Genomic DNA, 25,226 nt, shown 5'->3' with positions numbered 1-25,226 from the left:
TCTCTCTCTTCTTCCATGGAAATTTCTAGCTCAATTGCGTTTGATCGTGACAGTGATTCTAGCTTAATTGCTTTTGATCGTGATTGTGATTCTATTTTTTCTGCTGGAGTTGGTTTAGTCGACTCGTTTTCGAAACAATGTGAGTAATTTTTTCCTCAATCATTCGATTTTGATTATGCTCTGTTTTTCGCGTGTAATAGTTCGATTTTGATTTTTGATTTCATAGTTTTGCTAATTGTATGAACTATAGTTTATATAATGCTCAATTATAATTTTTGATTTTATTGTTTAGCTAATTGTTATTGCTTATTGTATGAATTAAAATCAAAATTATGGTCGATTATAATATTTGATTTCATTTTTATTTATGATTATTTTAATTTATAATTTGTGATGTATTGTTGTGATTTTATTGTTTTTCTTTGTAATGTTGTTATTCGATTGATGTTTTTTCCAGTTTTCTGCATTTTAATGATTGTCTATAGTTTTATAAAATTTGACATTCAATTAATGCTCATGTATGTTAGATTATATGTACATTTACGTTAACATAGGTGTAATTACTGTAATTTACATTTATCTATGTAATCATAAATGTTCATTTATATGTTTTATTATCATTTTGATATATGTTCATTTATGTAATGATAAATGATCATTAACAGTTTACATGTGGTTATTGTACATTATTGCTATTATTTGTGTTCATTTGTTACATTTTAATATTGCAGTGGAAAAAAAGAATGCTATTTTATTTGAGGAAGCAACTAGTTCTGAATTTTATGGGAAACAATTTCCTTCTGAAGATGTGGCTTATGAAATGTTTAATGAATATGCATTTAGAAAGGGCTTTGGAATTAGAATTGGAAAAAGTAAGAGGCGAAGAGATGATTCATTCTCTATGAAAAGATTTGTTTGTACAAATGAGGGTTTTAAAGATGATAAGTGCAGGAATAATAGGCTGTATGAGAGACTTAACATAAGGACCGGTTGCTTAGCTTTTGTGCAGTTTAGTATTGACCGTTCAGGTGTATATACATGTACAAGACATGAGATGGTTCATAATCATGAAAAGATTCCTGTTGACAAGAGACATTTAATAAGGTCTCAAAGGGATATTTCTAAGGAACATATTAATTTCATTTCTACACTTAGATTGAGTGGAGTTAAAGTTTCTGATTCTTTGAGAGCTTTGAAGAAGGAGGTTGGAGGGTCTCCTAACCTTTGTTTTACAGCTCCTGATGCTTATAATGCTATTTCTGTTGAAAAGACAGCTAAACTTGGGGGAGGTGACAGCAATCAACTAATCAAATTTTTTGCTAAGAGACAAATTGATGAAGCAGATTTCTATTATGATTTTGAACAAGATGAAAATGGTGCATTGGTTAATTTCTTTTGGAGAGATGGAAGGATGATGAGAGATTATCATTACTTTGGTGATTTGTTAGTTTTTGATACTACTTATAGGACTAACAAATATGGTATGATTTGTGCTCCATTTGTGGGTATGAATCATCATGCAAATAATGTGATGTTTGGCATGGGATTTATACTTAATGAAAGAACAGAATCATTTGAGTGGTTATTTGATACTTTTCTAACTTCTATGGGAAGGAGAAGTCCTATTACTATTATGACTGATCAAGCTCAAGCAATTGCAGCTGGGATAAGAAATATTTTCCCCAAAGGTGTTCATCATAGATTATGTGTGTGGCATATTGAACAAAATTCTAAGAAACACATTGGGGCGTTGAGAGCTTTGGATGGTTTCACTGATTTATTTGGTTATTTACTGAAGTATTGTGAAACTCCACCAGAATTTGAGCATTATTGGAAAAGGTACTTCTGCTTTATACTTGTTTAGCTTCTTAAATAATTTTTACAGAAATGAACATTTAGTTTTTTATAAATGTTTATTTATAATGATCATAACTGTTATGCTTAATGATCATGTTTCATTTACAGAATGTTGTTGAAATATGACTGTGCAAATGTTGATTGGTTGAATTATTTGTATAAAATCAAAGAGATGTGGTGTCCAGCTTTTTCAAAGAAATTTTGGTCAGGAGGTGTGCTTTCATCTCAACGTAGTGAGACAACTAACAAATCAGTTTCTCAAAGGCTTAACAAGACACAAGGTCTATGTGATTTCTATCAAGTGTTTCTCGATGTGGTTCAAGAGTGGAGAAGCAAAGAAAAAGGGAGAGATTATAATACAATCAGAGGTAATCGTCATTTGGCTTTTGCATACATTGGGATTCTTGTTCATGCTAGATCATTGTATACTATTCAAGCTTATGTGCTTTTTGAGGAAGAGTTCATTAAGGGTACTGCTTGTGATCATAAGGATGCTGGTGTGAATTTTCCTGAATATTATTATCATTTGTGGAGACCTGGGAAAGATATGATCAAGCACGAGGTTGTTTTTAATAAAGAAACACATGCAATATGTTGTACATGCATGTTGTTTAGTGAAATGGGTTTGCTTTGTTGTCATGCTCTTCGAATTTATCATATGAATTGTGTTCATAAGATTTCAGATGACTATATATGTAAGAGGTGGACTTAGGCTGCTATGTGTAGTCATGGCCTTGATGAACCTACAATGAAAACCAATGTAGTATCTACAAGTGTTTGGAGGACACAAACACTAAGGAACTTTGTTAAGTTGGTAACAAGTTGTCAACACTCTTTGAATGCTAGAGCAGAGGTTGAATGTTATTTCAATCTTTTAAAAGAAAAGATTGAGAGTGTTACTGGTACTATTGATTTTAATGAACCGGTTGAAGGTATTGAAATTGTTGATCATGAAGTTAAGAATCCGGCAAAATCAAGACCTATTGGAGAGAGGAATTATAGGCCTAAGAGTAATTTAGAGAAGGCTTATAACAAAGCCAGGGGTCAGTGGTTGAAGAAAAAGTCAGTATACACTCCTTATAAAAGATCTAAAGGTCAAGCAGTAGTTCAGGTAATAATGCACATTTATGTTTTTGTTATTGATCATTTATGTTCAAGAATTGAACATTTTTGTTTTGCCTTAGGAATTGGACGAGAATGGGTGTCCTATATCTTATGCTAATTCTTTGGCTGATCCTAATGAGTTAATTGTGATTGAAGATCCAAGTGCTCAGGTAAAAACTTATTTTCTTTTTTTTTATCTGTTTTTATCAAATTCTTTAGAATATTAAACATTTTTACTTTTAATTTTTTTTCAAGGTTTGTAATAAAAAGACTGCCATTGTAGAAGATATCCCTTCAGATGATAGTGTTTCAAATGACTTTGAACAGGTATTATGTAAATGATTATGTATGTAATTGTAGTTGTTCATTTTAGTAGTTTAAGTTGTGATTATAATGTTTTTATAATTTTCATTTTATTATAGGAATATGGATATAGCTCTATGCAATCAAACGTTACTGTTGATCCAGACATATCTTCTATTGTTAAGGTGAAATATTAATCATCTACCTTTTAATTTTGTATAAGGTCATTATGAATTTTGAATTTGATCATTAATTATTTTAATTTTGATCATTAGGGTAAAACAGCTGCAATTGCTCATGATGTTGATAATTTTCCAACAAGTTCTCAATTGCCACCAAAGAAACCAAGAAATGTACATTTTCCCACAGTTGTGCATGCTCAAATCAATGCTCAAGCTCCTTCTAAAGTTTCTAGCATTGTTCAAAATCCTCCAAAAGCTCCAAGAAATGTTCAAGTTCGTTCTAGTGTTCCGAAGAAAGTTCAAGCTCCTTCTAATGTTCCAAGAAGTACTCAAGGCTGTTTTCGGAATGTTCAAGTTGATTCTAGTATTTCAAGAAATGTGCATGATGTTCCTAATGTTCCAAGAAGTACTCAAGGAAATTCAAGGAATGTGCAAGTTTCTCCTAGTGTTTCAAGGAATGTTCTACTTTCTCCTAGTGTTTCAATGAATGTTCAAGGATCTCCTACTGTTTCAAGAAGTACTCAAGGAGGTTCTCCACAGATTTCAACCAAATATGATAGGTTATTAGCGTTTTTTGATACTAGTGTGGCTAAGAGATTGGCTACAAATGGTAAATAAGAGAGTAAATCAATATGCAATTATGTTTTGGTGTTTAACTATCAACATTTTTAGTTGTCTCAACTTTATAGAGATTCAAGTGCTTTAAGTTTTTTATATTTTGATTTATTAAGTAATTTGAATCTTTTTTTTTTTCAAACTATTCTTAAATGTTCTATAAATGATTATTTTTGCTTTTGGAAGTGATCATATACTATTTTAAATAGTAAGAACCATTATTAAATTGGAATAATTATATTAGATGATTTAAAACTGGCAATTATAATGTAACACTTTACTATTTGTAAATATTAAAAAGATAATAAATTTTGTCTTTACTTGAACAACAACAAAAACTTATGTCCATACAAATACTGAAAGCAAGTATGATCATATATATGTCTATATATGAACATATTGTATTAAGCTTGTGCAAATCTTCTTGCTGCTCTTCTATTGTTCTGTGACTGCCCATTTCCTTCATTCAGCATTAGTTCAGCAGTGTATTGTACTCTGAGCTTTCTGATTTGGTTCACCTGTTCCAAGAAAATAATTTATTATAAACATGAACATTAATGGGATATAAATGATCATTATGTATTATAAAGTGATCATGAAGTATATTTTTTTGTTTTGTTGAAATTTACTTAAATTGTTTGGTTTTAGGTCACAAACCCATTCTTCATTGGGATCAGCAGTGAAAGTTTCCATATGTTTCATAATGTAAACTCCACAGTTGGTGTAATCTTCGTTGCTCCTCCACTTCATTTTTTGCAAAACCACCTTATATTTCTCAATAGAACCTGCATCTTCATACCCCAACCCTTTCAAATATTCTGCATATCCTTTTAACTGCAACATATACAGAAAAAAAAATTCAAAGGATCATATTAATATTGATCATTTTAATTTTCAATATTGATCATTTTGTATAAACAAATTGATCATTTATATATCTATTAAACAATATACTTACCACCAATTGGGGTTGGTTTTCATACTTTGTTGCAATTGTTTGATGTTTTGGCAGTTTCCTGTTGTCAATTATATGCATTGTCTCATTGATATGATCAATGCATAGAAGATAAAAATGTGCATATATGGCCACTGGAAAAAAAATCTGTACATAGTACACAATATTATTATATATACACATTAATGTAAATGAACATATTATAATTCCATATTGTTCATTAATACCTGTTGATATCCAACTGCACTCTTGATTTTGTATAACCTCAATTCATTTGTTATTCTTTCTTTGAAGTATGCAATTCTAAGCTCCATTGATGATCCTTCAGGACACACTGTATTTGCATACATAATTTGCTGCAAATAATGCACAAGGATCATTTTAATATTCATAATGATCATCTAGTATAAGTGAATTGATCATTTTAGTACACCAATGTATACATGTGTAATTTCAATAAAGACTTACATGTGGAAATGTTGAAAAGTATAACTTGTTCTTTGACCTTTTTTGATTCAGAAGTACTGCCCATGAATCGATCACATTGTTAACTACTAATGTATCCCCTTCAAGAGTTTTCATCTCTTCCCTATTGATCGAATTCACTCCATCATAGTATAGTAGCTCACTGCAAAATATCAATTTTTTAAATTTTATGAGTTTACAACAAACATAATGTTAAAGTTTTAATGAAGTAAGTGATGTATACCTTTGATCTTTTCCACTATAAGCATAGTCTGTTACAAGTTTGTTCATTGTGTCTTCATCTTTGAACAAATCCTTGTACTTGACCATGTATGGAGATCGGAAAGCAAGAGGAACATTTGGGATTTCCCTTTTTGGCCTAGTTAATGTGACCATATATTAATACAAATATGAATTTTTTTAATAATGAACAAATAATTTATATAAAGAACAAATAGTAATACCTTATCTCTTTTTCCTTTGCAATCTCAGTTTTTGCCTTCTCAGCTTCTCTTGATTTTTTTCTTTCCAAAGTCTTCTCTCTGTCACTGAATAAATATTGAATTATGAATTATCATTTAGTATATTGATAATGAACATTATAAATCTATACACATGTAAAGACCATTTACCTTTGTCCTGTTGTGTTTTTGGAAATTTGAATCTTCTCTGTTTCAATTTCTTTTGAATCCTTTTTTGTCTCACTGAATATAAATATAGTATAAATGATTATTCAGTTTAATGTAAAAGAACATGTATATGTGGAATAATCATTTACCTTTCCTTCACATTTGAAGCATATATCTGTTTCTTCTTGTCTTCTCTGAAATATTAATCATGGTTAGTAATGAAGAGTAATTAATATAAAAAAAACATTATTCTCCTTTTTTTGAACAATAAACACTTAAAATATTACTAAAACATTTAAATTAAAATACATAATTTACATATCTTAAATTGTGCATTCCTACCCTAAAGCAAAATATTCCCTTCTGATTTTATAATACATATTCATTACTAACTTCATAAACAAAAACTGTCCAAAATAATTACACTTTATAACCAAATTTATTCTACATGTCCATTCAAAATTATATATTTTCTAACAAGATAGGTCTTCCATGTTTACCCCATGCTTCCTCCTTTCTTGTTTGATTTATCAAGGATATCTTCCATACTTGAACATGCTGGAGATTTCAAGATTGTAGAAATATCTCCAGCAGCTTCCCTATTTTCAGTTGGTGTCTTGGGATCACCAACTTTTGAATCAGATGCTGCAAACAAAATACATGAAAAAAATTTAATATAACTAGAAATGAACATTATACTTAATAATTTGATCATTTATTTGTAATATGTGAACATTGTACCACTCTTTGAATTTCCTTCAACATTTTCTTCTAATGCTTCAGATTTTGAACCTTCACCTTTGTTTAATGCTTTTTGTATTAATTTGCATTCACACATATATAGACTTAGTATCATTAAAGAAGAATATCTTACAATCACAAATGTTCATTTAATACTATATAAGTGAACTTTTTACCTTTTTTTGAATTTCCTCCATCTTGTGGTTCTTCAGAATTTGAACCTCCAACTCTTTCTGTTGATTTAAAATATATGAAATTGTTAATGTAAATGAACATTTGTTATTCTGAATATATACTTTTTTTAATATTTAGACTAAACAAACTTATTATTTTATAAATGAACATTATACTTTTCATAATTGTACATAGATATTAAAGCTTTACCCTCTTCTGGCTTAGAAGAAACATTTGCATCAGTTGTTGTTGAAGTTGTGGCTGCAACATTAATCTGTGCTTTTGTGTTCAAATAAATTAAATTTTAATTCTTTAATTATATTATACTCTTTAAGTAAGGATATTCAAATTAATGACAGTTTTTAATTAAGCATATTTACCAGTTGTTGGAGTTGGGGGAGTTAAGTTGCAACCCAAACTGAATGCCTTCCTTATATCATATTCCTTCTCATTTCCTATTTTCTTTTTTTCTGCTTCACTTGCCTCCATCAGTTCCTTCTCAATTTGAGCTATGGCATTCAAAAAATCCTCTAATCCAAATATTTCTTCATCTTGGCTGAGAATTGATGGTTCTCTTGCCATCTTTCCCAACACTTCATCTACCTTCTTGACCAACTGATTCCCAGGGAAGAGCTCTTTTGCCTTAACCAATTTGGTAGAAAGTCTTGCCAAAGATGCACCAACTTCTTGTACCATTGATGCAAATTCATTCATAAAGACCTGTCATTTATAGAACATATAAGAAAAATCATATAAGACATTATGTGTTTTGATATTGAACATTTCATAATTTATAAATGATCATTTTGTACCTTAGGATTGTCTGCAGGCTTTTCTTCTATTCTTGGAAGGACTTTTCCATATCCATAGTTCAAATCATTTTCTGTTTTTATCCTTTCAAGTGACATATCCCTTTTCCAACAAGAAATTATTGGAATTGTTCTTGGTTGTTTTTTGTTCAATCATTGAACTCTGTCAAAGTAGAACAGCTGCACCAAAACCCATTACTATAAATGAACATATAATATAATACAAATGAACAATTAATATAAAAGATTAAAATTTTAGACGAAATCGATATTTAACATTTTGTTAATGAACATTCATTGTTACTAAAATGAACATTTTATAATTTACTATTGTGTGTTGTAAACTTACCATCAGAAATTGCAGTGGTCCATTGTAGAATCCTTTTCCTCCACTCTTTCTCCATGTCACATGGCAACTGATGAGAGAGTCAAACACGTACTGACACCAATTCAAGTTTTTTATTTTTTCTTTGTCCATCATAGAAAACAGAAACTTGAAATGGCATTGGTTGTTTGAAATACACTTCATCAAACAATTCACAGCAACTACCAAAGAGTTGGTGAGAAAATCTTCTTCTGTTGGCCTTTGGTTTTTGAATTTATCACTTGTATATTGAGCAATAATTTGGTTTACAGATGGTGTTTTGCCTTGCCATTTTGACCTCCAATTTTTTATAAATACACCAAAATCTTCACTTGCTCTGTCTGATTTGGCTTCAACAATGGGAATGTCTCCCATTGGCAAACCATATACAATTCTCACATCCTCCACCTCAATTTCAATTTTCTCACCTTTAGGCAGCTCAAAACTACAACTACTGACTTTAAAGCTATCTAAAACCCAATGGCTGAATTGTTTGTCAAGCTGAGGAAGTTCTATATCCAACAACGGCCCCAGTCCTATTTCATGCACTAATTTCTTCTGTGTATCACTCATTTTCTTAACCCAATGCATGAATTTGACATGGCCTCCTCTTGTCGAACTTCCAACTTCCTCTTCATTCTTTTCTTCCTCCTCTTCTTTTTTTTTAGCCACTGAAAATTCAGTTTTCCTCTTCACAATCTTTTTTATTGGTTCCCTCTCATACAGAACCATTCTTTTTTCTTCAGCTTTTGGTTTTTTCAATGTTGTTTTCTTTTCTTGAACTACTTCCACCTCCTCACTTTCTTCATCTTCTTCTTTTTCAGCATCAAAAGCTGGATCCTCACTGTCTGATCCACTATCAGTATTACTTTTATCATCTTCTTCATTTTCCTCCTTTGATTGTTCTTCAATGATTTTTGTTTTCTTCAAAGGGCCTTTAGCTGATGTAGAAGGCCTCTTCTGGCCACCTTAACATTTGATCAATTATAATATGTAAAATGAACATATATATATGAAAGTGTAAATTGCTAGTTTGTATTTGAACATTTAACTTTATTAATATGTACATTACCTTTTTGTTCTACTTTTTTAAGAATTTTCTTTTCTGCAGGAGCAGAACTTGTTGCAGGGACTTCTTCTTGTTCTTCATCCTCTGATGGTTCATCATAAGGCACTTGATCTATGACTTTTCTTTTTTTTGCAGGACTTTTGGCTGATGCAGCAGGTCTTTTCTGACCACCTAATTATTTGATCAATTACATTAAGTAAAATAAACATTTTAAAAGTGTAAGATTGTAATTGAACATTTATTGTTTTAGATATGTTCTTTTACCTTTTTGGCCTGCTTTCCCAATAACTGCAGCCCTTGTACGCCCTGTTTTCTCAGCAGGTTTCTCTGCAACTGCAGTTGCAGCCCTTGGACGCCCAGGTTTTTTGGGTGTTGTTGCTGCTGGTAGGTTTTCAGCAATTGCTGCAGCAGCTGTTGCTATAGCTGATATGCCAGGCAACTTAACATCTGCAAATAAACATTGTTATATAAATATTAATATAGTTGTAATATTTTATTTAATATGATCATTGTTATATTAGAAATTGTACATTTTATTTACCTCGTGATTTACTTCTTGTTCTTCTTGCTGGTGATTGTTCATATTCCTGTTTTTTCTGATTTTCTTCCAATTCTTTTTTCTTTTGATTTTTCCTTGCAACCATTTTCCTTCTTGGTTGCTTTGAATTTTGTGAAGATTCTTCACTCTTTTGAGACAAATTTAACTCTTCAACAGGTTTTATACCTCTCAATATTCTTGTCAACTCCTCATCCCTTTGCAATTCTTCTTGTCTTTCCAATTCTTCTTCTGTTTCATCCTCAATCTCAATTTCTTCACCACCTATACATTTAGATCATTTACAAATTGGTAAATGAACATTTTCAGTATAAGTGTTATTGATTAAAAAAATTTAATATTTAATTTAACAATTATGTACATTACCTAATAGGATTTTTTTAATTTCAGCAGGGGCCTTCTGTTGTGCATTTGCAGAACTTGCTGCATGGGATTTTTCTGCAGCAGAGGACTTTTCAGTAGTTGTAGCTGGGGCCATTTCAGCAGCAGTGGCTTTTCCAGCAGTATCAACAGTTGTAGCAGGGGCCTTTTTAGCAGCAATGACCTTGCTAACAGGAGCACTTTTCCAGTTTTTTGTCAGTTTTTTTAGTATTCCTTGAGTTGACACTTTTAATTTTTTCCTGGCAACAGATAATTTATGATTAATAATATTGTAAATGTGGAATAGAAACATTTAATAAGTTATATATGTTCATACTTTTGCATTATGTATGAATGTGTTTCTTCAACTGCTGCTGGAGGCTCATCCTCTTTTGGAGGCTCTTCCTCTGCTGGAGGCTCATCCTCTGCTATAGCCTTCACTTGTTGTGTAGGCTGATCCTTTGCTGTAGCCTCTTTTGGAGGCTCATCTTCAGTTGATTGATTTCTGAAAATTAAAAATTGAAAATGATTAAAAATGTTTATCAACTAATATGAAAATGAACATTAGTTGATTTCTGAAAATACCCAGCTGCATCCTTTTTTGGTTGTAGTTGTTCAACCTCTCTTGTGTCTTTCTTAGGTGATTGATTTCTGAAAATCAATTAATTTCAAATAATTAAAAATGTTTATTAAGTAATATGAAAATGAACATTATGGGAATCAAATACCCTGTATTCACTAATTCTGATCCAGCCTTTTCTTGTTGTAGGTGATCAGTTTTTGCTTCCTCTTCAGTTGTTTTTTTTTTCTGAGAATGCAAATCATTAGATTATATATGACAACTAAGAAATAAATGAACATTAAACACATTGAGGTAGAATATACCCTTGATTTGTTGATGCATCATCTATTTTTGAAGTTTCCTTCTCTTGTTCACTGAAATTTTTCGAATGTTAATACATAAAAGTATGATTATGTAACTGTATAAAAATTAATTATTGAATTTTTATTAAGTATTTATACCTTATTGATTGATTTTTCTCTGGCCTTGATCTTGACATTATAAATTTCACTTTCAACTTTTTTGGTTCACTAAAATTTTACAAATTATTTCAATTATGAGATTAAGTATTGAAGTAAATGATTGTACATTAAATATTACATATATGAATATTTGTAAGTATATCAACTTACTTGGGATGTAGGTTGTCTCCTAATAAATAGGGTTCCCACTTTTTTATAACTTCATTTCTATCCAATTTGTTGTCTATTTCAGAACATTCTTTTCTCTCATGAATTATAGGATAAGGATTGAACATTCCATTGTCAAATTGCATCAAGTGTACCACTTTAAATGGTACATCACTACAATGTAAATTAATATTGTAAATCATAAAAATTGACATGATGTTTCTATGTTAGACAAATGTACAGAATAGTTCGTATAAATGATCAATATAGTTGTAGCAATGAACATTTGTATACACATATATGGATATATATAACATAATATGAATTTTGACAATATAGTGTTTTGTAAATGTTCATTTTACTACACAGATGAATAAAGTATATGTTTTCTATCTGTACAAAATGGAATTTAGAAATGAACAATTAATATGTCAGTAAATGTATACACATAAATTTAGAAATGAACAATTTAGAAACAAACATAAATTGCATGTTGTACACATAATATACAAATTTGAACATATGTATACATATATATGCACACATATATGCACACAATCCAATTTGAACATATACTGTTTTGTATTTGTTCATTATATTTCACAATACTATACTTTATATTTTTTTTGGTTGATCATTTAATCAAAATTATGCATACATTCCAATATTAACAATAACTTGTTTAAATTTTTATTATCGTCTTAGAAATAGAGGAAAATTAAGTTTATTTTGAAATTAAACAGTAACTTGTTTAAATATGAGCAAATTTAAATAAATTTATGCTTATAATTCCAAAAAATAGTAATACTTACTTTGATTGTTCTGGAACTCCAGTATTTTCAATTTTTTTCCTGAAGCATCATCAAAAAGAAAAAATACCAAAAAATTAGGGTTTTGTTTCGCAATTTTCAATTAATTTTACACTAAACATGTAAAACATACTTACTCATTAGATTTTTGGTTTGTTGTTGTTGAAATTTGTCGAGATTGTGCAATTTCGTCTCTTATGTCGGACATTTTAGACAATTTTATTTGCTAATTGCATGTACGAAAATGGAGTAGAGAGAGAAAATGGAGGTTGAGTGAGAAATTGGAGAAAGAGGATGAGAAAGAAAAATGTGATTATTTGAAAAGTTTTTTTTTTTAATTATATATATATGGGTGGGGTAGTGGGAAGTTACTGGCAGTTTTAGAGGGAAGTTACTGGAAGTTAGTGGTACGGCGTCGTTTAGGGGGGGTGTAGGGATAAATGGCTAAACTAGAGTCTAGCCATAAATAATACACCTTGTAAAAGAAAAAAATGATCGGGTCAAAAGTCGGGTCCATTTTGTGTTGTCGTTTTATCAAATTATCGGGATTGGAAGCCTTCAAAAAAAATTATCGGGGTTGGAAGAAAATTTTATACCAACTAGTAGTGGTATAAATGTCCGTATACTTAACTTAAGAGTTTAAAATAAAAAAATATTAATAAGAATGAGGACAAATAAGTAAACAAACTTTTTTAAGAGTATAGTTTTTCAAATATTATTCATAAGAGTTATCTCAAACTTTCTAAAAAGTAAAAGTACACAAACTTTTAAGGGGTGTAGTCCAAACACTATTCATAAGAGTTATCTTAAAATTTTAATAAGGTATTGTTAAGGAGGTTTTTCAGTTGTTTTTTTTTAACAGAGATTTTTCAGTTGTTGGTTAAATTAAATAAAGGAAAAATTTGTAAACAAATATTTTTAGGGTTGTAAATGTCCTTACATTATTCTATATTTTTCTAAAGAAAGACAATTAATATTAACAAGGACAAAAACAAAATAAGTCAACATTGATGAAGGCAAAATAAAAACTTGTACATATGAATTAGGGTAAACATGTAAATGCTGATTTTAAAGGATATAATTGGTAGCACACTATTCATAAGAGTAATCTTGTACTTTTTATAAAGTATACTCGGGTGGCTAACGCACGCAACATGTAAATGCACATTTTAAATGATATAATTAGTAGCACACTATTCATAAGAGTAATCTTGTACTTTTTTAAGGTATACTCGGTTGGCTAACGCGTGCTATGCGCACGTCATGGCTAGCCATGTCCGGAAGTTCTTTTGGTTTGGAGTTGTTAGTAGAGTTATTAGGGAATATAAGTAAACAAATATTTTTAGGGGTATAAATGCCTACATACTATTTTTAAGAGTTAAAATAAAAACAATTAATGTTAATGAGGGCACATATACAAATAAACATTTTAAGGACATAATCATCTCAACACTATTCATAAGAGTTTACTCATACTTTTAAAAAGGTAGGGATATGGCTAAAGATTTATTTCCTCTCACATTCATTACTTTTCAATAAAAAAATTTAACCCTACTATCTTTCTTTTACAACTTTTAAATACTCCAACTAACCTACTTGCCTCTTAGTCGTTTAAAGTTTTAACACTTAAAAAAACATAAAGGGAGCATACAAAATTAAAAAGGTACATGTATACAACTTATGTTCTTTCAATATTGCAACATAAAGAGATTGCATAATATTTTAGAAAGTGGGAAAGGGAAAATAGAAAGATTAAATTACAAACTTATCCATGTGACTTCAAACATTAACTAAAGCAACAAGGATTTAAAATTATGGGTATATTAGATATTTGCATTAAAAAAAAAAACATATGTATTTACCTAAAGTGAACATGTTACAATATTTGTGAAACATCCTATTGAAAGGAACAAAGGATGTATAAAAAAGAAATGATCAATTTAGAGAATAGACATGGGAAAAAAATAGTCATAGTTGACATCCGTATAAACATATAAAGGTTTAACTATTTGTGATGAACTTCTACATGTTCAAGTGATATGTGATAGCTTTAATTAAGATAGGGTTGAACGAACATTGGCCTAAAAGTCGTCGAAAAAATTGATCCAAAACGTGAGTAGTTGTAACACCCTAGAAACTCCTTTCCATTAAAACCTAATTTTACCCTTTTTAAAATACAAAGAACGAATATCTAAGACATTACTGCCACCGTAATAACGGCTAAGGCTATTATCAAAGACTCTCACAACGGAAGACTATCTTAAAAATTATTTAAAAATTAAGTCGACTTTAAAAAACGTCAAACCAAATGAAAGTAAGTCAAACAAAGTCAAACGAAGTCAACCTACAACTTGGAACCATTATAGGCCCTTAACACAAAATATTTAAAAACCTTTGCGTTAGTCTCATGATCAATATAAATAAATAATAATTTAAAGCAAATAAACACATCATATTCCAATGAGAACTAAGCATGATTCACTCTTCACTCATGCCCCTTCATGATTATGCTTCATCACCTGAAAAGCTTCTCTCTACTTGACACCACTACTCGCTATTAGAAATGGGTCGTTGTAGGGCCAAGGTAAAGACAAGGCCAAACAAACACACAATTACACACAATCAGCAATGCTGAGTACATAAGCGTAATAAAAACACACTAACATGCTTTCATCCTATCATCACACAACTCACCATGTTGCACCTGCTTACAAGCATACAAATTTTCAACACCTAAGTAGACCAATACCAACGTTCATTTAATTTTGATTACACATCGAACGGGTTTCCCACTAAAACCCTGCCTTAAATAAGTTGAGGTAAACTACACCGGGAGCTAACTGGGTAAGCAAATGTCACATGAAGTGACTGGACGTCCTACGGATAATAAATAATAGAAAGGAAAATACAGCGTCTTGTACTCCCAGTAGAAGTTTTGGTTAAATATAAAACCCCATAACTCCCCCCATATGTTCATACTCAAGGTATATACGTTCCAAGAGTTTGGTGTGTAATCTCTTTCACTTTACGTTATTTACAAATTATTAGACTTGGTGATGACTTTCAAACACAACACACCCAAACATTACAATTCATTCAAGCAATCAAACAAACCAATTTAATTCTTGAATATTTAGTGACCACATAATTTAGCTAGTGTGGAATCCTTTTTAACTACCTCGGTGTTAAATAACACCTTAAGTGCATAAGGCACCGCAAATCCTATCCCTCGGTGTTAGAAACACCTTAAGTGCACCTAGGCACCACAACAAAATGTATTCCCGTATACTAAGACACTTATATAGCTCATTTCTCATGCTTATAGCATCATTAAAAATTATATGAATCATAATAAAATTCCTTTTTCATATTCCACACCAAATTAAACATTTAGTTTAATTAAACAAGCTCTCTAACATGCCAATAATAAAAGTGTGGTTCATATCCAACATGTCAATATAATTAATTCCAATCACCAATTCACCATAAATAATTCCTACATCATAAATTATTCACCAACAACAATCCAATTAACAAATTCCAACCAACACCTATCATGATACTACTTGGAATTAATTAAACAAAGCCTAACATGTCTCTACACACTTAAACATTACCAAGTACGCGAACGTACCTTAAATATGATCTCAAATTAAAATCGCCACGATTAAATAAAATTACTCACTTGAAAATATTCTACAAATCAAAATTATAAAGAAGTATTAATACCTCTCTAACACAAAAAATTCAGCAGTATATATTCTCTTTAAATCGCTCATAGACCCTTTAAAATAAGCTGAAATTTTATTTTAAACCCTTACTTTATTCCCAATTAAATGGGTAATTAAAAATCCCTTCAAAACCCATAATTTTGTTTTTATATAAAAAAAATTCCAGCATTATTAAAACATCTTAAATTGCTGTAATTAAGTTTTAAAACACCTATTTCAATAATTTAGATTACCCACAACCAAATCCCATCAACAAACATTAATTAAAAAACCTAGGGTTTTTAATTTGGGGCTTTTTAATTTAGGATTAAATCTGAAAATTAAAATACAAAAATACTTATTATTAAACATCCTAAAATCATCGCAAACCCAAAAACAATAATTAAATTAGGGTAGATAGAAATCAAGAGAAGTTTTTTTTATTTTTTTTTATTTTTTTTTCCGGCACTGCAGCACCGACACCACATCCAGATGCTGCTGCGCTTGTTGGTGGTGCCGATGCTGTTCGCCGGCGCCTGCTGGGGGCAGCGACAGCTGTCCGACAGCGTGTGGTGGTGGCTGGCAGCGTGTGGTGGTGATTAAAAATAAATAACATAAATTAAAATTAAAGGAAAGGGGAAAAATAAAATAAGAGGAGAGAGAGAATTTACCTTTGGGTGTATTCCACCTTAGGCGGATATTTATACCCTCTCTCATAACCTCCTACTTACTTCCCTTAATAGTCTCTTTCCTACTCAAACTAGAATTTTTACTTTCTCTAAAACTTTGACTTTTTAAAAAAATTATCTTTTATAAAATAATATGCCCCAATATTTTTAAATCATGAAATAAAATATTTTCAAGATTATTAAATGATAAAATATACTTTTAATTAAAATCATTCTTTTTGAATTGAAGAAAACCCTAAATAATTCATTTCGAATTATTTAAATATTTCAAGAAAAATTTATTTAAATTTAAAGTACGTATAAAAATATGGGGTATTACAGTAGTCGAATTGTAATATTAGAGTTGGGATAAGTTTCTTTGAATAATTAAAAACCTAAACTAGAAGTGCGGGTAATTGACCCAAATATTGGTGACTAAGCCGGCCGAATATCACGTACATTCATTTTAATTAAAAATAATGGAGATTATATCCCTCCCAATTTGCAATTTTCCTATATTTTCTGATAATATTCTATTAACTTTTATTGTTGTTGTTGGCTATTATCAATTGATCAAAAGTATTAGTAAGCTAGAAAGTTCCTTTACCCTCCTTGTGTACCTCATTATGTTGATGCATATTTGTTGTTTATTAGATGTAGGATTTGATATCATGAGACCATTAATAGCCTCTCTTCTGCGCCACCTTCCCACCGTGATCATGAAGTCTAAAATAATTTAAGACATACAACAAACACCTTATCATTGTCTCACATGTCATCCCTTATGTAGTTCACTTTTGTTTTAACTCACTTGTGTAGTGAAGTTTCTATTCATCCTCTTGTTGATGTGTTTCCTTATGCTAAAATGACCCCAAAAACCTTTATATAACACTTTTCATAACACTAATCGAGGAAAAAATTGATTTGGGTGGTGATTAACAAGTTATTAGTACTTTTGGCTACAATTTGTAATTTTTTTTAAAAATGGCTACAATTTGCAAAATACAAACTTTATACGGCTGTAATTACTAAATTTTCCTATATCTTTACATACCTTATTTGTTTCCAAGTCCACTCCTTTAAAAAACTAAAACTACTATCCACCACTACCTTGTCAAACACTATTATTTAAATCAACTAGTTTTTAACCGTGCTCTATCATAACACAAACAAAATAATAGAAGCTACTCCAAAATATATTGTCGAACACGCCCTTTGTTATTATCGCGAAGCAAAAAATGAATAGTTGGTTTTCAAAAGGCGATCGAGTAAATTGTGGTTTAGATCAAATCACCCATCCATGACCCAACCCTTAAGCCATAACCTTAAAGCCCTCTTCTTTTACACTAGGATTTCCCGCTTCTTCTAATACCTCACTCTTCCGTAACCTCTCTCTCTCTCTCTCTCTCATCTCCCTCCATTCTCTCTCTCCTCGCCGCTCCCGCCACCGTAGTTGCCGTTTCTTTCTCTCTCATCAGGTGACTAATTCACTATCTACTTCTTTGTTTTCGATTTTCTGTAACTTGATCTTGTAACATAACTGTAATTTGCATTTTAATTTCATTACTGAACTTTCTTTTTTTAGGGTAAAAATTCTGCCATTTTTGCTAATGTTGTGGGTATTTTGTGAATTGGTTTTTGAATTTAATTTGATATGAATATGTGGATTTGTGGTCTGATTTTGATTTTGTAATTTTGATTCTGTTTTTTTAGGGTAAAGGGTTTCAGGAATTGTAGTGTGAAGACTGAATTGTTTCAATTTTTAATTTAATTGGAAAAAGGTGAGTGATTTTGTAGAAAACAGAGATTTGTTGATGAGAAGTTGAAAATTGGGGTTTTTTTTGCTGAAAGTTTGAATTTTGTTGTTTTTAGGGTTTTTGGGTAGACAAGGGTTTCTGATGGGGAAGGACGAGGAAGAGATGAGAGGGGAGATTGAAGAGAGGTTGATAAATGAGGAGTACAAGATATGGAAGAAGAATACCCCGTTTTTGTATGATTTGGTGATCACTCACGCACTTGAATGGCCGTCTCTTACTGTTGAGTGGCTCCCTGATCGAGATGAGCCTCCCGGGAAGGATTACTCGGTGCAGAAGATGATTCTGGGAACCCATACTTCTGAGAATGAGCCGAATTATCTTATGTTGGCTCAGGTTCAGCTCCCTCTTGAAGATGCTGAGAATGATGCCCGGCATTATGATGATGAACGGTCTGATATGGGTGGATTTGGGTGTGCCAATGGAAAGGTATCCTTTTCTTCTTGGTTCATTTTATTTATTTACTTTGTACATGTTTGGATTTTTGTTTTTTCATTGGCATTTGCTTACATTTGTGTCATTCTTTGTGTGGAGTTATTGAATTGAAATATTGATTTGATATTACATGTAAGGTATAAAAAGATTTATACCTAATCAACGTGCACAAGCAGATACTTTCATCGCTCCATATCACCTGCAACATACCCTTATGGAACACATTTTAAGAATGAGATTTGATTGTTTAAACGAGCAAATTAATCAAAATAATTTAAACACAGGCACTAGGTACCTATAAGTTATCGTTGCTAAAATTATTTTGATTAATTTGCTCATTTACACCATAAATTCTCCTTCATAAAGTGTGGGGCCAAGGGGTATGTTGCAAGTAATATGGAGCAGAGTGGTATATTGAAAAATAAGTTTCACATCCGGATTTAAGGAATGATTGTATGCTTACCGTGCCTAGTTGGTTTATCTACTATCATTCACGTTGGCTCCTAGCTTTATGTTTTTGCAATGCCCACAGGCTATAAAGGCCCATAAATGCATGAAGCCATGAAGGGCCTGCCAAATGCTCGTGGATCACGAGTATCTTGTTCTCAATTAGATATTGTATTGATCCCAGGAAAATGGTGGCTCATTTATTGGTGACTGCTAGGGTCAAAAGTTAGTTTCATTTATTGATAGCGATGGTTGTAGTTTCAACTTTTTGTCAATTCTGCTGGAATTACTCGATCCACCCGATAATATTAGACCCTTATCTGTTACTTAAGGTCTGACCTTGTTAGTTTGCCCCATGATACTATACCCTATTGGTCCCAACCTCCCAAGGCTCTAAATCATGTGTTCATGCTCGGGGTGGATATTCGGTGTTTTTAGAAAGTGCCTAATTGCTTACTGAAAGTGTGGAAGCTCAGATAACATGCTGAATCTGAATGCACAGGAAATTTGTAATTGTGTATATAAGAACAATAATAAGGAAATGTAGAAGGCATTTTGGAATCAAATTACTTCATTATCTTGAGTTGGTGACACAACCAAATGTGCCAGGTTTAACACTCGCTTGTTGCTGTTATGGTGAACTAAGTACTTGATATGGTTGGAGTTAAGAACTTAAAGAAGGCTACTTATTTATTTATTAATATATTTCCTTAATACGGAGTATTTTGCTGTGAATGTTTGTTTTAGCCCCAACTTTATTTTTAAAATTTGTTGTTGAACTACTGCAATGTGGCAACATGCTTTTTTCTTGATTTGCTAACCTTGCAAGGTTTGGATGTTGTTGCTTTTCTCTGTTAGAAAAATGCTTAAATCCCTGTTTGCTTAAAGGACCTCAATATTTTGATCAACTCTGTTGGATAAAGTATTTATTGGACTTTAGTGCTCTTTTATGGTCTCGTATTAGCCATGTTTAAATGTCATGTCTTTCCATCTTCTAGTAATTATAGTACAATGCTACTTCTTATGAACGTTTTTGTATAGTATTATAAACTCATTGATCAATTTGCATGAATGCATGATACTCATTTCTTAATGAGCTTTTAAAATATCATGTTGTACATAGCCGTATCCCTACTGATGAAGACTGGTATATTGTTTGCCTTTAATAGAGCTAACTTGGGAGTTAAGGTTTTATTATCTGTGCTACTTTAATATGCTTCTATCTGTGCTTTTAGGTACAAATTATACAGCAGATAAACCATGATGGAGAGGTTAATCGGGCCCGCTATATGCCTCAGAATCCATTCATAATTGCCACCAAAACAGTGAGTGCAGAAGTATATATATTCGACTACAGTAAACATCCATCAAAGCCACCACTAGATGGTGCATGTAACCCTGATTTGAGGTTACGTGGCCACAGCACTGAAGGTTATGGTTTGTCGTGGAGTAAATTTAAGCAGGGCCATTTATTGAGTGGTTCTGATGATGCTCAGATTTGTCTTTGGGACATAAATGCAACTCCTAGAAACAAAAATCTGGATGCTATGCAAATATTTAAGGTATATCTTTTTGTCAGACACTAAAAATTGCTTCGTGTGTATTCATCTGCTTGTGCAAATTCTGCGATTCACAGATTTAAATTCTTAGCATCCGTAAATATTCTTTCACTTAAGATGGCCAAATATTACCTGTGAATCTGTAATTATTGTTAACTTTCTCATTTTTTGGTTAATATGTACCAAATGTTGTAAATTACAGTATCTCAGATGAAAACAAAAATGCACTAAAGGGGTGTGTTTATCATCTTAGTGATGTTTTATGGCGCACTTTAATTTTCCTTTTTTTTTGGATAAAACATCATGATGATCGTGATCTGCATATGTAGGTTCATGAAGGTGTTGTTGAAGATGTTTCATGGCATTTGAGACATGAATACTTATTTGGTTCCGTCGGAGATGATCAGTATCTTCTTATATGGGACCTTCGAGCTCCATCAGTTACCAAGCCTGTCCAGTCTGTTATTGCACATCAAAGTGAGGTGAGCCATTATTGTTATCGGGGTTGCAGACAATTTTATTATCAGAATATTGTTATGAGTGGCTTTGGTTTAATTAAAGGTTTCTTCTGCACTCTTCTCCCCCTATATTGATTATTGGTCTAAGATTTTTAAATTGCCTACATATATAGCCATCATAATTTCTCCTTTAAACACAGATCTCACTTTCTCTTTTGGCTACAAGGTCATAATTCCCAAATTAAACTATCTGACTCGTATTACTTTGATTCTCAGCTCTTGGAATGACGTAGTTGGTAAAGAAATATCCTTTTGAAACATAGGAGTAGAAAGGAAAACATAATTGCTATGACAGCAAAGACCCAAATATACTGGTTTTAAAATTTAACTATATGAAATTTTATTAAAAGTACAAGTAATTTAATTGGCTACAAGGTCATAATTCCCAAATTAAACTATCTGACTCGTATTACTTTGATTCTCAGCTCTTGGAATGACGTAGTTGGTAAAGAAATATCCTTTTGAAACATAGGAGTAGAAAGGAAAACATAATTGCTATGACAGCAAAGACCCAAATATACTGGTTTTAAAATTTAACTATATGAAATTTTATTAAAAGTACAAGTAATTTAATTTTATTTCCGGTTAACTGTCAAATTAGGACTAAACCTTAAATACATGATACTTGACGTTACTTGTATATTGAAAAAACAATACATAAAATATGTGGAATTCTGATGTTAGAAAATCATCTGTAATTATTGAAAAAACAATACATAAAATATGTGGAATTCTGATGTTAGAAAATCATCTGTAAATTGGGTTAGATAGAAAAACATATGGATATGTTTTTAAACCTAATTTGCCATTGAGGCGAGCCAAATCACTCTTTTATTAGCACAGATAATCTTAAATAGCAATATAGTAAATTATTCTATACTATTCCACTTATTTAGGCAATAGTGGCTGCTCCTAATGGTTGCCTGACTCATATTGTTGATCTTTTGTACTGTGGTCAGGCCCTCAACCTGCCCCCACCCCACCCAAAAAAAATTAAAAATAAAAGCCTGGCGCTTTGTTTAATGATTTTCAAAATGTATGAAAATAGGTATGTGTATGTAAGAATGTTCATTGTGTTGGGTTGTTTTCATTGTTCATGGAATTCAGAAGCTATCTTTTGTGTTAGGCTAAAAAAATTGTTGGTGTGTGATTTTGTTCTTGAAGCAGTCCCCTTTTCTAAAGGCTGTTTTGTCCTCTCTGGAATTAAGTTATATGTCTTCTCTGGTAGTTATACTTATTCACATGATTTTATTTTCAACCTGTCAGGTGAATTGCTTGGCTTTTAATCCCTTTAATGAATGGGTTGTGGCTACGGGTTCAACTGATAAGACTGTCAAGTTGTTTGATCTAAGGAAACTCAACACTGCACTGCATACTTTTGATTGTCACAAGTAAGAATGAACAAATCTGTCCTATTTGTTTCCCTTTATCAGAGAACTTGAAGTCTCATACAATGATTTATTGAGGCATTGCTCTGCTACTTGGCGTCTAATTGTGAAATGTGTACGATGTGGCAGGGAGGAGGTCTTCCAAGTTGGGTGGAGTCCTAAAAATGAGACTATCTTGGCTTCGTGTTGTCTTGGTAGGAGACTGATGGTGTGGGATCTCAGCAGGTAACTGTTGTTTGTTTGTGTGGTTCTTTTGCATGTCTTCTCTTGCTTTGTTAGTGCATACTTCATAGTCTAAAGGAATAATCAGTTTTTGGCGAGTACTTTGTAATTCCAATTTGTGATGTTAAATGTCTATTAGGGCAAGTAAATAGTAGATATAATCAGAATTTGAAGTGTCAATTGTGATTTTAATCAATAATCGCGGGACAACACCAAACAAGTTAATTCTGTTGACTTGCTTAGTTATGCAATAGGCAGTTAGCTGCCAGAAATGGTAGGGGGCTGTATTGCATGTCTCTTGTCACATCATTGAATGATTTTATATCAATCGCAGACTTGTCTTGAGTTCGAAATTCCGAATGCATTAGTTGCAGTCCATTTATGTGTTAGCGGGCTGTATTGCACGTCTCTTGGAGTTCGAAAGATTTTTTATTTTTATTTTCTTTGACAAGGGGAAGATAACATAAAAACTAAATAGCATTCCACTTTTAAAAGTAATCAAATTGGCTAGCCCGAGTGAGGCTCACTTACCTTGTACAGAGGGCTCATTTAGTCATTTGATTGTCCTTGCGTTGGAGTACTGGAGCTGCACTGCTGCAGTAAGGCCAGTGCCTATCTTTTGTTTGCATGTATGGGATTTTCATCACCAAGGAATAATATGTTTGGTGTTCTGTAGAATTAATTTTTGTAAAACTATCTTTTGTTACATTTGCGTGTAGCAATGAGTGAAAGGATGTGCATGCATTAGCTTTAAATAAAATAAAAAGAAATGCCCAGTCAATTCTACTTGCTAATGTTTTTGTTTGTTTCTAAAAATGCATATGAAATAACTGCAAATAAGTTTGCTAAAGCATATGGTTTAAATGAGCAATAAAATGTATGTTAATTTGGTGAGAAGGAAATCTACATGAATATCAAGTGACGCATTCTCTCGTATGATGTCTGAGGAGTCAGTGCAGTTGCTGCTCCTTACTGTTAAGGTAACACTTTAGTTTTATCTAATTCTGCTTTAATTTTTTCCGTATTCGCAGAATTGACGAAGAGCAAACCCCAGAGGATGCTGAAGATGGTCCGCCGGAGTTGCTCTTCATTCATGGAGGCCATACCAGCAAAATCTCCGACTTCTCATGGAATCCGTGTGAAGATTGGGTTGTTGCTAGTGTTGCCGAGGATAACATTCTTCAAATATGGCAGATGGCTGAGAACATATACCATGACGAAGATGATTTATCAACAGATGATGCAACTGCCGTCAAGGGCTCTTAGATTTAATTTGTAGGGTTAATTATGGGGAGTAGGTACATTTAGGGTTTGTGTATCTCCTGTTTTCTGGGTACAGGAACTTGCTAAATTGAACCAGCCATCTTTATGTTCTAATCTCCTATGAGTTGGTAAAATTGATCGTTATGTATTATCCATCTTTGTGAATTTGTTAGGCGTATATGATGAATGGTTGGCTATTTTGATTTTGCGTTTTGTTAGTAGTTTAGCAAAATTTGGACTCTGAAGTCAGAACCTAGAATCCCAAGCTTGTTGCACTTTTTACTATTTATTTCCTATACCTTGTATATCACTGTCATGTTGTTTCCCTAAACTGAGGGTGTCCTTGATGTTAATATTTGATGTTTGCTTAACTTTTAGGAACGGTTGCTTCTACACAGTTCTTGTTCTTCAGCATTTTTTCAGTTTTTTAAGTGCAGAGAACTTTTACCGCAGTAGGTGAAAAAAAACCAATGTACAAAGATAGGACGCAAGGAAAGGAGAAGAGGGGTGGGGGGGGGGGGGGATGCGAGGTTTAATTCTCATCAATGACAAATCCCCTCCCCTTACCCTTGGGCATTTATGTAGTGTGGAGTATGCCTCAAAATAGAATCTGCCTTTCTATTTGATTTGTGCGTGTTTACCTAAATAAATATCCCTGATTTTTCATTGATGACCTAACAATTCAATAATATACTACTCCCTTTGTCCCCTTTTGTTTGCTCGATAGCACTTTATGTAGTGTGGAATATGCCTCAAAATAGAATCCGTCTTTTTTTTTTTTTTTTTTCTTTCTTCTGAAAGAAGTCCTAAAAGACACTAAATTTCATTAATTGAAGCCATACGGCATCTACAGTTAGACAATTAATGATAATGAAAACAAATTTAACAAAATAAAAAAAAAATTAATCGGAAAAGGCCCAAGAATCCATATACAAAAATATAACAATTCGGCACATTCTTGATTCGTTGTCTCATACAACTTTTTGAGTGGATTCGTCGTTGCTTTGCAATTTTGTGAG

At 31.9% G+C, this 25,226-nt stretch overlaps 4 protein-coding genes and 1 long non-coding RNA gene across 6 annotated transcripts; 2 read left to right on the top strand and 3 right to left on the bottom strand.

Moving 5' to 3' along the window:
• The first annotated feature begins 15 nt into the window (after window positions 1-15).
• On the top strand, window positions 16-4,105 carry LOC110710216 (protein FAR1-RELATED SEQUENCE 5-like). The gene is made up of 8 exons (XM_021888488.1): window positions 16-139; window positions 732-1,839; window positions 1,966-2,419; window positions 2,570-2,968; window positions 3,042-3,131; window positions 3,217-3,288; window positions 3,384-3,449; window positions 3,540-4,105. The coding sequence occupies exons 1-8, from the start codon at window positions 16-18 to the stop codon at window positions 4,062-4,064; spliced, it is 2,838 nt and encodes a 945-aa protein (XP_021744180.1). The 3' UTR covers window positions 4,065-4,105.
• A 1,047-nt stretch (window positions 4,106-5,152) lies between these two features.
• Window positions 5,153-7,967, bottom strand: LOC110710303. Its single transcript, XM_021888584.1, has 6 exons — window positions 7,236-7,967; window positions 6,852-7,084; window positions 6,260-6,755; window positions 5,726-6,029; window positions 5,485-5,644; window positions 5,153-5,372 (listed from the first exon to the last, which is right to left on the bottom strand). The coding sequence occupies exons 4-6, from the start codon at window positions 5,875-5,877 to the stop codon at window positions 5,217-5,219; spliced, it is 468 nt and encodes a 155-aa protein (XP_021744276.1). The 5' UTR covers window positions 5,878-6,029; window positions 6,260-6,755; window positions 6,852-7,084; window positions 7,236-7,967; the 3' UTR covers window positions 5,153-5,216.
• A 33-nt stretch (window positions 7,968-8,000) lies between these two features.
• LOC110710215 (protein PXR1-like) lies at window positions 8,001-9,911 on the bottom strand. The gene is made up of 6 exons (XM_021888487.1): window positions 9,809-9,911; window positions 9,532-9,714; window positions 9,271-9,438; window positions 8,385-9,046; window positions 8,184-8,250; window positions 8,001-8,032 (listed from the first exon to the last, which is right to left on the bottom strand). The coding sequence occupies exons 1-6, from the start codon at window positions 9,909-9,911 to the stop codon at window positions 8,001-8,003; spliced, it is 1,215 nt and encodes a 404-aa protein (XP_021744179.1).
• Window positions 9,912-10,811: 900 nt separating this feature from the next.
• Window positions 10,812-11,430, bottom strand: LOC110710160. Its single transcript, XR_002509133.1, has 3 exons — window positions 11,069-11,430; window positions 10,912-10,991; window positions 10,812-10,834 (listed from the first exon to the last, which is right to left on the bottom strand). It is a non-coding gene; the product is annotated as an uncharacterized LOC110710160 (long non-coding RNA).
• Window positions 11,431-17,881: 6,451 nt separating this feature from the next.
• LOC110710155 (WD-40 repeat-containing protein MSI1) lies at window positions 17,882-24,584 on the top strand. Of its 2 annotated transcripts, XM_021888416.1 has the most exons (8): window positions 17,883-18,039; window positions 18,275-18,342; window positions 18,434-18,804; window positions 20,493-20,819; window positions 21,146-21,298; window positions 22,601-22,725; window positions 22,852-22,947; window positions 23,976-24,584. In XM_021888416.1, exons 3-8 carry the CDS (start codon window positions 18,460-18,462, stop codon window positions 24,208-24,210), a joined length of 1,281 nt encoding a protein of 426 aa, XP_021744108.1. In that variant the 5' UTR covers window positions 17,883-18,039; window positions 18,275-18,342; window positions 18,434-18,459; the 3' UTR covers window positions 24,211-24,584. The 2 variants fall into 2 exon arrangements, with proteins under 2 accessions (XP_021744109.1, XP_021744108.1); XM_021888417.1 differs by lacking the exon at window positions 18,275-18,342 and having other exon boundaries at window positions 17,882-18,039.
• Window positions 24,585-25,226: the final 642 nt, after the last annotated feature.

Source organism: Chenopodium quinoa, unplaced genomic scaffold, assembly GCF_001683475.1.
Source record: "Chenopodium quinoa cultivar QQ74 unplaced genomic scaffold, ASM168347v1, whole genome shotgun sequence".
Classification (NCBI taxonomy): Eukaryota; Viridiplantae; Streptophyta; class Magnoliopsida; order Caryophyllales; family Amaranthaceae; genus Chenopodium; species Chenopodium quinoa.
Note: the sequence above shows the minus strand (reverse complement) of the source record. Positions and strands in the feature narration are given on the sequence as shown.